Consider the following 12,609-nt stretch of genomic DNA (forward strand, 5'->3'; position numbering starts at 1 on the left):
GCTGGTTCTGCTCTGAAAGTGTTTCATTACTTGCAGTGCCTAGCTCTGTATAGATAGTTTATATGTGGGATAGCTTTCATGGAAGAATTCCATGAAGTTGAAGAAGTAGCTTAAATGCAAGATTACTGGAATGCTGAAAATAAATGCCTGCAAATGGAAAAACCCTAAACACATGTACAGCCCTTTGTGTTTCCCTACCTACAAAAGGAAAGAACAAATGAAGCCCTCAAGGTGCTGGACATGCTTATAGCTTGTCCATTAAAATTAAGGATTAGATGCCTCTCTGACCCACTTATTTTGACTGTTAATTTTTCTGTAATCTCCATAACAATCATACAGGCCACCTTCAAATATCATTGTGCACATCAGAGACTTGGCTTGTCGTTACTTTGAAAGAGCTTCTGACATAAAACACATGGGATTTGGGCATAAATTTATAAATTGAACAATAAAAATATCTTGCACTGCTGGGTAGCAGCAGGGTGTTTTTTAAAGGGGAACAACAGCTAAGTGTTAAGTTTAAGAAGAGGTATGAACGGGCCAAATTTTTAAAAGTGCAAGAGCTGAACATTGTGCTAACACCAAAGAGTATGTGTGCCACAATTGCTGTACAGCGTTTTGTGTTTGTTCCTTATGGGGATTCACATACTCCATATACTATAAAAGAAAAGCAAGTTGCTATGTATCCCTGCAGATGGGTTGGGTTTTAGGTTAAAAAGTTTTCTGCAAGTTGTCTGCGTTTTCCCTTAATGTCTCTCCTTTACAGTAGTGCTTTGTTTCTGAGCGTGACCACCACCAGGACAGCTTGGTTCAGTGCAAACACTGTCTCTTTCAGCCAGAACATTCCTAACATTAGCTTCCTTTTTTTTCTCCTCTCCCTCTTCCCTGCCCCCTCTCAGGTTGGAAAGGCTGGTGGACGTCCTGAGGAAGAAGGTTGGAGCAGGGACCATTAGGACCGTGATCTGATTGAAAGCTTCAGTCTAAGGAAGCATTCACATCTGGTGACCAGGCTGCTTCATTCAGCACTGTGTAAACACTAAAGCCTTAACTTAGCAAACAGTTGTTAGAAGTGGGACACTCCAGCGACATTCCAAGCTGAGATAAAATCAAATCATAAATGTTTAACTACTTTGCTGCTGAGTTCTGTGATTTGTTGAAATGTTTCACTGCAAACATATATTTGTTTTTAAGCAGATGCATTGTGGCTCTGTGTACTATGAAAAATGATGTAGATGCTTATTTTAACAGTCTGTTCCATCAGTGTAACTAGACTACTGTCTGCTGCAAGCAAGGCACAGCTTGACCGTGTGTTCAAATACCTCCAGCTTCAGGTGCAAAATCCTGGAAAACAGCTTCAAAATTTGAATCCCTTGTGTTATTTATGAAACTGCAAACAGTCTGGTATTTGTATATTAAATACAGTAATTGATAAAGTAAGTTTACGTTCAAGAAATAGTTCTGTCCACTGTGTTGGAGATTTTTTTCCTCTTTACTTGCAGCCCATTGCAGCTAATAACCATAGCTACATCTAAAGGAAGGATGCACTTATAGCTTTATACAACACTTGAATAACTGCTGGAGTACGTGGTATTTTCAGCATACCTTCCAAAGAAGTGTATAGCTAGGTTTCACTGGAGGAACAACTGCATAAATAATCATAAATCGCTGTGTGAAAGCCTTGAGACATTGTGGGGTATCTCAGACAGTGGGGAAGGTTTCCTGGTTTGTTTTTGGTTACTCCTCTGTCCTTCCCTATAGGGTAAATCCTTCAGATGTTCAGAAATCACCTTACAGTCAAAACGCATCTATTTGTTGTAAGGTGAGCGGCTCAGACATTTCCTGCAAGAATGTTTTCCCAGCTTTATTTTGACCTCTGATTGCTCTGCAATGCAGGAGTACCATCCGGGTTGGATTTGGGGCCAGAATGCCAGCCCTCTGCTCTGCTGACTCCCAAAGTGCCCTGGGAGAGAACTTGAAGGCTGAAGGACAAAATCATACAAAGAGGAAAGAAACAGAGGAGTGGGGAGGAAAATTGCAGGTACACAGTCATTGTAGACATTACCCAAAGATATAGGAGAGTTGGCCCTAGATGTGTATTTGGGAACCAAATATCTCCATGTACTCTGCATATTTTTATCACACAAGCAAATGCGAACTAAAGAGTCAGCTCAAGGCAGCTGCCCAACAAATCTGGCCCCTTGCAGGGAAATGAGTAGCATTCCTTCAAGCCAAATTTATCCAGGGTCACTTCAGAAACTCCTGATGAGCTCCTTTTTGACCTTTGTTCAATCCTGAGATAGCCAGTGAGACTGAAGTCTCTCCACATGTATTCAGTGGGATGAAAGTTTCATGCTTCCAGTCCAGAAGCCCATCAACCCAGCACCCAGTCCCTTCCAACTCTCTAGAGTGCTCCCATTCTGCATTCAGACAACTCAATGCTCTTTTTTCCATTGTCTTCATTGAACCTTGGATCACTAATTGAAAGAAAAGATCACCTGAGCTGTCAGCACTGTTGAACCAGTTCTGCTTGAGGAAATGGTATAACCTAATTTTTCTACTACAAAAACATTAAACAGCCATTCCTGTTTGTACCATTTTTTCATCCCTTATGATTTTACGTATTTTTCATCATTCACTCACCCATCTTCCAGACAGAAGCCCAAGTCTCTCATAGAGGAGCTGTCTCATGTTTTCAACTTGCCTTGTCATGCTGATCTATTTCTTTTCTAGTTCTTCGGTGTTTTTACCAAGATAGAGCAGGATTTGTGCATGGTATTCAAGCTGTGACTTTAACAGATGTCGTAATTATGTTTTCTGTTTTATTCTTCAAGCTATTTGTAATTGTTTAAGCATTAGAATTTCTTTAAGAAAGCTTATGTCTTTTAAGTTAGTACTTGTATAATAATAATAACTTTAGATCTTATTCTTCAGTTATAATATCCAGTTCAGGATTCATCATGGGGTGTACAAGATCAGAACAGATCAAAACCATTTTCTGAACGTTCAGCTGCTGTATTACTATGCATTCCCTGACTGATTACCACTTGTCCCTATTCCACAGCTCATCCTTAGCAATGATATTTCTTTAGGAAATATCATTTATCTCCAGAGTATCCCCTTTTTCAAGGCAATTTCTTATGGCCTTGAAATAAGTTGAACAGCATGGTGTCTCACAAAGATTCCTATAGGACAGTAAGTTAGTTTATATTCACTGTGAAAATGATGCATTTATTGTTAGCTGTTGTTTTGAACTAACTTTTAACTACATATTTTTCCGTGTGAAGATTTTCCATCTTACTCCTTTGGCAACTGTGTTGAGGGAGCTTGTTTGTTGCTTGGGAAATGCAAGTTTACTTAATCACGGCTTGTTTTCTATGCATGAATGTTCTAGATTCCTCCTCCCCATGTGTATCAGAATTTCTCACCTTGCCCCAAATCCTTCCTCCTCTGAGCCAATTATTGTGTGAGTGCAGGCTCTGTATAGCACAGCTGTTGGCCCTCCCTCCCCTTGCGTCAGCTGGCTTTGTTTAGGAACGTAGCATCAGCATACTTCTTATTGTGGGTGTTACTTGATTATGTACATTTATATGGTAAATTTGCTACATTATTTTCTTTTTGACATGTTATACCTAAGATAAAAAAATATTTCCTGATTCTGTCTTACATCTTGTACCAAGTGACCATGAGATGTAATGAGCTTTTAAGTTAGCTTTTTTTTTATATCACCCTGCACATGTTACTTTGAATCATAATTAAATTAGGCATCAATTTTTAAAATTCAGATAGAAAAGTTTGTTTTCTTTTGGAAAAGGCCTTGGGAAATTGGCTGTGCTGGGAGGTGAAGATTCTGAAGCAGTTGGGCTCTGTCTCCTCCTTGCTCATATCATGGTGTGTGGTCCTCAACAAATCCTGCAGTGACTGTTGTAAAAGGCATGAAGACCCTCAAGAGGCCCACAGGCACCCTGGGGGGGATCTCAGGCACCTCTGTGGGTTAATGGCAAAACACTTTCACTTCTTCACCCGCTGTAGTGAATGACAAAGGTTGGGCAGTTCCAGAAATAGAGGCCCAGCCCTTGGTGCCTTCAGGTGGATTTCTGGCCTCAGTGAACTCAGTCTGAGTTTTGTCTTTCAGTGTAATGAGGGCAGGAACTCTGATCTGACATGTAGAAATAGGCAATAATGATAACACAGATTAATTGGCTTTTGTTGTGCAGTTTATTCAGTGAGAAGTGATTGATGTCTGTGAAATGTTCTGAAGGCAGAGAAAGCCTGCTCTATATAGCAGATATGGAGAAGTCACTTCTGTCCTAACTTGTGGAGAAAGATGAGCTTGCATCAGATTAAGTAACAGAAATAGCAGTTTGTTTTCCTCCCGGTGATGAAAGATGGCTCACCATGGGCAATACTTATGGTGACAGTTGTAATTACTGGTCAAATTAGTGTCCCTGTTGTTTTGAAGAGCACTGAGATATTCAGGAATACTCAACCCCTGTGAGATTTCCTGTGTTTCTCTTGATGATCCTGCAGCATGCTTGCATTGGGAGCCATTTCTGCAATATGCCAGGGTAAAATATGTAAATAGCATCATGTTGGCTTGGGATAAAAGCGTTATTAATGCTTTTCGGCACTGTAATTATACTCATAGTAAGCCTTCCCTAAGCCCACACTAATTAACAATATTATGACAAATCAACTTTAACAGAAAAGAACTGTGAACCTTTAGTCATTTAGTACTGTTTTCATTCAGCCCATAACCCAAAATCAGTAGTGTGGTTTTCTGCACGAGTGCCAGAAAAACTACTGATACTTGCAAAGTTCAGAGCCAGATCAGTCATGTTTGCAGAATCCCAGAGATGAAGTCAGTTTGATTCTGCTTTAAATATATTCACAATAAAGCAAGATTCACTAGTTAACCATTAATATAGGGGAACATGAAAGCAGCTCTTATGAATAAGCCATCATATTTAAATAGTTTAGTAAAGTCATTATGTTGTCACTGGCATACTTGTTTATCTATTTATTCCAAATCACAGGACACTTTACAGATATTCACCTTAATTTTCAAATTAAATGGCTTTATAAATTTTCTTATCAAATGATCAAGAATTATAACATCCTTAATCCATGTACACAAATGAACTTGCTATCTAAATGTCAAGATTCTTCTGTGCTATTATTTTCTTCATTTAGAACACTTCCTGATGAAGGCTGCTAGCATTTTTTTCTTCTTCTTTTTAATTTGTGTGCCACAAGATTTTTGTCACATGCAGGAATAAGCTGCAAGACACATTAAGTCTCTCACTGACAGTTTCTCTCATATTGATCTCACTATGATCACAGTGTTATGCTGACTATTATTATTGTACCATTTCACATCAGGTCTACAGAGCTGGACTTCCCTTGTTTGTTTTTCTCATGCATTGGTAAATAAAATGCATTCACGAGTCCAAAAAACAAAGTGGTGTTCTCATATTAGGTTGATTATAAGTCAGCTGTTGAGCTTCACTGGTCTAAACATTTCATTCTTCAGTTTTGTTGGGAGCACACGTGTTCTGGGAGGCTTTTAAACAAATGCTTGAAATGGTTGAAAGATTTACATTGCTGGTGCCTAGCTAAATATGTAGTCTTTAGAAAAGACATGGTTTATTTTGGCACCATTTGAAAAACTCAAATATTTTAAACATTTGTTAAGTTTGAGCTTGCACATTTCAACGAAAAGTTTGCATTCCAAAATTACATCTCAGATTACCTGTCTCTCTCTCTCTTTTGTATTTTGTAATCCTTTTATTAAAATAGTCTTTGCAAAAGAAGTTCATTTTTGGGGGGAGGTGTTTGGTTGGTTGGTTTTTTTAATTTGTAAAATATTGCCTTTACCTTAATCAGTTTTTAAGGTAACATTTACCTGGTAACTCTATTCAACTAAACTTCAGAAATGCAACTACAGAATGCTTTCAGAATTTAGATCTTCATGTGAGTGGCCAAGGCTTGTTTGTAAAATTAGTCAAATACAAGAATTCTGGCCAAATCCTGCAGAGCTTCAACTTAGTCATTCTGAATGCTAAGATAAATAAGTAGTAACCCTACTGTTAGGGGTGCAGGGCCAGACAATAAAGAGAGCAGGTTGAATGAGTACTGAACTGATAAAATAGAATAGCTCAGGGAAAAAGAAAACCTTTTGCCTGGAGTTGTTTTTCTTTTTGGTCTTTCCCTCCCTTGGCTGGGGGAGGGGCTGCAATGTTTAGCCTAAATTTTTATTTTAAAATCAACTTTTACCTTTGATTTTCCCATAGGATTTAACCTGAAAGTTGTACTGAATCTTAAAAAAGTGAGAACGTATAAATTGAAAACAGTATATTTTGTATAAATCCTGACAGATTCCCAGTTCAACAAACACTTGAGCATACCACTACAATTATGCACGTGCTTTGGTGCGTTGCCTAGTCAACAGCCAACTGCAAAGGGTCACACGCCTTTCTGCGAAGCTGTCATCAGGAGGAGTTTGGCGTGTTTCCTCCATGGTTACCTGGGGCCAAAGGTCCAAACAGTGCCACATTCACAGGAGTTCCTAAGCATTTGAATGGCTTCTGAACGTGCTATGGCAGATCCATTGTCATATAGTGAAATAGCAACGTACCTGGCAGAATTCGTCACACCTGATAAACCTTGCAGAATACATTACATGAATTTAAGATGATTACTGGAATACATGAATATGAATACTGTATTTCACATATGACTGAACAATGACATGATTTCCTGAAGAATTCAAAAGGTGGAAGCTATGGGTTTGAGGTTTTTTGTTTCGTTTTGTTTTTGATAAAGTATATTACTAGAACTACTACCAAAGCCAAATTCATAACAGAAAAGGAAAATACAAAAATTTAAGATGGAAAAATGAAAATCTAGTTTAGTGCTATTCTGATTTATTGTCTGTAACCTCAAGACCTTTGCTCACAATTTTTGACTTTCACTGAAGTAGTGCCACTATTTCACAAATTCTTTCTTTTCAGATAAGTAAACAGTTTTCAAAAATGAGAAATGAGTCTAAGTTGAAATCAAGCAAGATTTCATACACTTCTATGTGACAATTAGCTTTTCAAAAAGTTAACTAATATCTTCACTTGGATGTTTGGATTATTGAAAGAACATACACAGCTCAGATGCAGCCTATGTGGAAGTATACTAGAGTAGAAATAGAATAAGAAATGGTAGGATTCTCCATCAACACATGGTTTCCAAACATTAGTGGCACACTTAAGCAAAAGAAGACACAAGACATAAAATTTGCAGTGTGATCTGCTATGGCATTTGTTATATCAGCATGCTTTGAAATGGAGGTGCAGCAAATGAAACACTTGAAGCTATGACCTCCAGACTGGCAGACCAGTCTACCACTTAACTTTGTTCTCTCTGGTAAGGAGAGATCACAGCTTTGCACACAGGTCAAAAATATAGAGCTCTGTATCAATGTCATAGGATATGGAGCTGTAGGGCTCCAAAACAGCATATCATGATTTTCATACCTGGAGTTACGAGTTCTCAATGTGTGATCCAGTCAGCATACTGAGAAAGATGTAGGTAAATCCAAGTAAGTAGAATCCAAGTAAAAGCTGTGATTTACTTGGATTCTGCTTCCTACAAGGACATGGAAGGCATACATCAGGACGCCAGGACTGGTCAGCGCTGAAGCTGCATAATAGCAAAGTGCAAGTTAGAAATTACATTTTGAACAGAACAGCAGAAAAGAGTAGTATGAGAAAAAAAAATTGCATGAGTGTGGAAGCATAGTCTGCTTCAGATGGAAAAAAAGGAGGAAAATTTATTACAATAAGCAACAGAAATACTTCACTTTGCAGACACACAGAGGTGTTGAAAATGTCATGGAAGTCATAGCACAACACGGATTCTGAAGTCTTTGAGTGTAGGTGTCTCACTGAAGCTAAAGTTGATGTGAGAGTGTGAGGATAAGAAAAATGCTGAAATTTGGTTGTGTTCAGTTTGTTCACTGAATTCTTGTTTGATATGACAAGATATCTCAGTTCTAAATTTTGAATAAAACAACATTCCTAATTAACATTTAGCTGGTTTGGTCACTGTGTAGTCAATATGTACAGTTGGCAGTGTCCCCCCTGCTTCTCTCAGGTTGAGCAATAGAAATCACACCTGTCCTATCGCTAAAGCTTTTTTGTTATAAAGAAGCATAAATTTAATATCACCAAAATGGTAAATATTGAACCTTCTTAAGGTTTTCATTAAGAAATCTTAGCACACATATAAAAGAAAGTGAAAAACAATAGCACTTTCTCCCAGTGATGGGTTTCTTCACACAGGGGATGATCAGAGTTGGTCACAATGAATGGAGCATGTTTCAAGCAGATTTTAACACCTCTACTGCAGGTATTGTGTGTCCATATGTCAGTTTTACTGTGGCTTGGGTGTGTGAAATGCCATCACCCACAGCTCTTTGTCACGTTTCTAACAGTCGCCACTCTGCCTTTCAGAGCCACAGCTTCATCTGTCCCATAGAGTAGTTCTCCATTCTGACCCAGAGGCATTGCCTATGGAACTTGCTGCTCCCATATGTGGTAATTTTGAACTGGTAGGTTGAAGTGCAGGAGAGGGTCAGAGATGTGCAAACTTGCATTGCGCTCTGTGTTGAGCAAAGACGTACCAGGATGCAGGGAGATGTGTGCAGAGTGTGAGGGACAGCTCTTATCTGCAGACATACAGCATCAAATATCTGAGTACAGCAGTGCTGCAGTAGCATGTACTGGAAAAGAGGCCAGAAAGCTTCACAGTTTTGCCCTGCTTTGATCACATAATGGAGAAACTGACCTCAATTACTTTTCAAGCAGCTAAATGCCCCACTTCCTCTGCATTTTGCTAGTCTGCTCGTGATAACTTTATTTCCCAAGAGCTCTAACAGCCACTAGAGTAAGACTTATAAATCTGAACTGTCTCTGCCTAAAGAAAATATGGTTTCATCACATGTGTTTTTGTAAGTTCCCACAGGACTGTTCTCAGCATTCCTATATAGCAAAGCCACTGCTGCCTGTGGTGGCTGCCTACTCTGATTTTCAGTAGAGGTGCTATTCTTGTAATTTTCCATACATTGAGATTTGATCTGCAGGCAACAAACACTGCACATTACGAGGTGTTTCGTGCAAAACTTCACCCTTGCACAGACTGATTTCCTGTATCACTAACCATTTGTTATCGGGTGACCTGCTGCCTACTATCTCATTAAATGTCCAATTTCTTTTTTTTCAGCACTGTTTTCATTTTCTCTCCTTAAAGCCACCTGCTGCAGGTACCTGCTGGGAGCAGTTACTGTAACTTCTCACCAGCAGTGAGTTGAGCCAGTGCCTGGCAGGCTGCACCGCACACTGACCTCCTGACCCAGGATGTGCTGGAGTTACACCACCACCTGTCACTAACATGTCCTGTTCCCTACTTCACCCCACCCCCACTTGTCAAACCTGTAAATTACGTCTTTGGTTCCTGTTCAGTTTCTCTTCTACCCAAGTAATTCATACACAACACGTGTCCAGCTAGCTGCCATGTTGGTTTTTGGGGATTATAGCATGTCCACGTAGCATAGTTCTCCTCAAGAAAAAATATTGCTACTACTCTTCATAAAGGTGGGAAACAGTCCCTGATAGAATGGTTCAACAGGTCAACCCCCAAGTTCCCTGATTTCCTGTTGCTTTCCAGGTACACAGGCTGCCTACGGGGCAGAAGTTAACCCAGCACCCCTCAGCATGTCAGAAAGAGGCCACCCTATAGCTGGCCCAGGTCTTCACATGGAACCACAGCCATGAGGTTTTGGAGCCCTCTAAGGGGCTGCACAGAGAACCCACTGCTGTTATTGGACTTGCTTTCTGGTCTGTATTCTGTCACCTTCAGATCAGAAGCTCTCAATATCCTGCTTTTGCCTGTGGTGTTAAAGAGGAAATTAATCTCTCAAATCCTTCCCTGTTTTGATAACTGGAGACCCTGAATGGCCTAATCTTCCCTTGGACAAACTGACTAAAGAGAGTTTCTGATACCACCTACTAGATACAGCTCAAACATTACAGCATTCCTGAGTTCTAACTCTTGGATGTGAGGATACTTGAACAGAACACAGCACTCCTTCCCTGTCTCAGACCTGGGCTGTACAGAGCCCATTCCCATTCTCTCACCATATGTTCTACCTATCCCCAGCACTATGCTCACCATTGGGACTCAGTGTCACTCATGGCCTGGTGGATCACCTGTCACAGCCAACCAGCTGTGCAGCCTCTGTCCTGCTTGGGTGTCGTGTGTTCTTGATGACCTTGGTGATAAGGGAACCTGCCTTCAATTCAGGCTGGAATGTCTCTGTAGTCAAACTAAACTGCTGTAATAGAAGTGAGGTTGGAGGGAGGTGAAGAGGAAAATAAGTGCACAGACTGTAGGAACATGGATTGATGAAAGAGAGAGGGGAGAGAGATTGCATGAGGATGGAGGTGCAAGACAATAGTGAAAAGGTAAGCTGAAGGAAATATGATGAAATAGAAGTAGGAGCTCATATTATCAAGCTTGTTGCCATTGTTTCCAATCCCCATGTCCTGTATTTTTATTTCTGGGCCACGAATGGTCCCAGTATGGAAAGAATTAAGTCCCTGTCACCGCTGTTTGAAAGTCACAAGAGGTGAAGCCAGGAAGATGTCTGATAAGGCTGCCAAACAGGAGGGGAAAAAAAAAAAAGGAAAAAAAAAAGAAGAAGAAAAAAAAAAAGAAAGAAAGAAGAAAAAGAAAAGAAAAAGAAACCTGAAGTGATCATGCAGTTAATCTTGTTGGTTTAGTTGTGTTCCATGGTGATTTTAATTGCACTGTAATTTGAGCTAAGTCAAAGGATGGCAAGAAGGATGGCTGGGCAGAGGCTGGTGGAATGTGCATGAGAAGCAGTGGTGCTGGTGTTGGTGTCAGTGCTGGGGCGGATCTGCTAGGCAGGATCTGAAGGCTTTTAGGGGGGCCTTGGCACAAAAAGGCGGTGATTGGCTCTGGGGCAGGTAGGGCTGGCAGTGGGGGTGGCAGCCACTTACAGGTGACATGATGATATAGTAACATGGTGCTGACCTTAGCAGGGGAGAAACACAGCACTGAGGATGTTTAGGAGGAAGTCAGAAGGACTCAGGGCTGCAAGAATGAATATCACAAGAACAGGACTGCAGAGCTGAATGGCAGCATGGGGAATCCACCAACCCAGGCAGGCACCACGCAGAATATCTGAGGCCATACCTTGAGTCTCTTTGAGTTTTGCTTTAAGCTTACAGCAGGACCTGCCCTTCATAACAGGAGGGGCAGCCAGCCCCCAGGAGTGGTCAAGTGCCCAGGCCCAGCAGCAGCAGCTGCACTCTGTCATTGTTATGGCACTGAGGAATCATAGATGACCACTGTTTAATTGAGAGATGCTATCAGGGATGTGTGCTCTGCAGCAATTGAAAGAAAGGTCATGTAAGTCAACTGGTATGGAGTGGCAAGAATTTTTGACCAACATATTCCTAGGAACATTAACTCTGGTTGAAATATAGTTGGCACAGCCACTGTGGGCTCTAAAGATGCAAAGGATGAAGTGAAGTTTCACTCCTTCAGTCTGTGCTGCAGCCTTCTTACAGTAACAAGGTGCTGACAGTGAATATTAAGAGCACTCATTTCAGTGATATTTGATATTGATCAAACAAATGAAAATTGAAATGAATTTGTGTTTCTGCAGTATATACTATGCATGTGGCAAATATTTCAGAGGCAAGACATGGCAGTTTGTGCTGGCAAGCAGCATATCTAGAGGCCTCATATTAGAAGACAAAGCAGCTGTAGGAACAAGGCTGGCTGACAGAGCAGTGCAAGTAGAGGTCCTGGGGCTCCTCTTAGAGCCAGGAACTCCCCTTCAGCAAACCCTTACTGCCTCAGGGATCGAGCCCACAGATTTCCCCTTTGATTTCTCAAGAGCCCTTGTCATACCAAAGAAAAGACAACATTAAATGTGTGCCACCTTTGTCCCTGAACTTTGGGGAGCTCTTATCACAGGAGAAACTGCATTTTGACTACAGATTTTAGCCAGGCACAGAATCTCCTGCACTTCCTCACAGTGCCCTGAACACTGCTTCAAAGCAGAACACCAGTGATGGACAGGTTGCAAAACAAATGCCATGGGGTTTTCTTTGTGAAGAAGCTGATCCAACTTTTTTTTTTCCCCACAACAAAAACTGTTTCAGAGGGACAGCTAGAAGCCTCACTACCTTTTTCCCTTCAATGCAGCACCTAGTGTTATAGATTTAATAGCGCATTTCATATTCAATTTATTTCTGTTACATACATGAACAGATGAGATTTTAATTTGCCTTCAGATTTTCAAGCGCTGGAAAGTAAGAACTGTGACATTTTAGGAAAAATGACTTGAGCTCCATGTATTATTTTCATAATCCCCTCTCCTATTCCTGTACATCAGCATTTTTTCTGTAAAGACCCTGTGGCTTCTATAAGGTCCAACTTTCTATAGTGTTTCCTGCCAGGTGTTGCCAGGTGCTGAGCAGCCTCTGCTGCCGTGGCTGTGGGTGCGACACCACAGCTCTGAGCTCCATT

The 12,609-nt window shown here is 40.7% G+C and overlaps 1 protein-coding gene across 23 annotated transcripts in view; it reads left to right on the forward strand.

Annotated features, from left to right (window-relative positions):
• MIPOL1 (mirror-image polydactyly 1) overlaps nucleotides 1–8,718 on the forward strand; it is a 176,240-nt gene extending 167,522 nt beyond the window's left edge. For 22 of the 23 annotated variants that reach the window (XM_048950008.1, XM_048950006.1, XM_048950005.1 and 19 more), the window contains one exon: nucleotides 900–8,717. In XM_048950008.1, the coding sequence (XP_048805965.1) occupies nucleotides 900–966 (67 nt within the window). In that variant the 3' untranslated portion in view covers nucleotides 967–8,717. Of the gene's footprint in view, nucleotides 1–899 lie in introns of all 23 variants that reach the window. The other variant, XM_048950028.1, reaches the window with a different exon arrangement.
• The last annotated feature ends 3,891 nt before the right edge of the window (nucleotides 8,719–12,609 follow it).

Source organism: Lagopus muta, chromosome 6 (assembly GCF_023343835.1).
Source record: "Lagopus muta isolate bLagMut1 chromosome 6, bLagMut1 primary, whole genome shotgun sequence".
In the NCBI taxonomy this organism is placed as follows: domain Eukaryota; kingdom Metazoa; phylum Chordata; class Aves; order Galliformes; family Phasianidae; genus Lagopus; species Lagopus muta.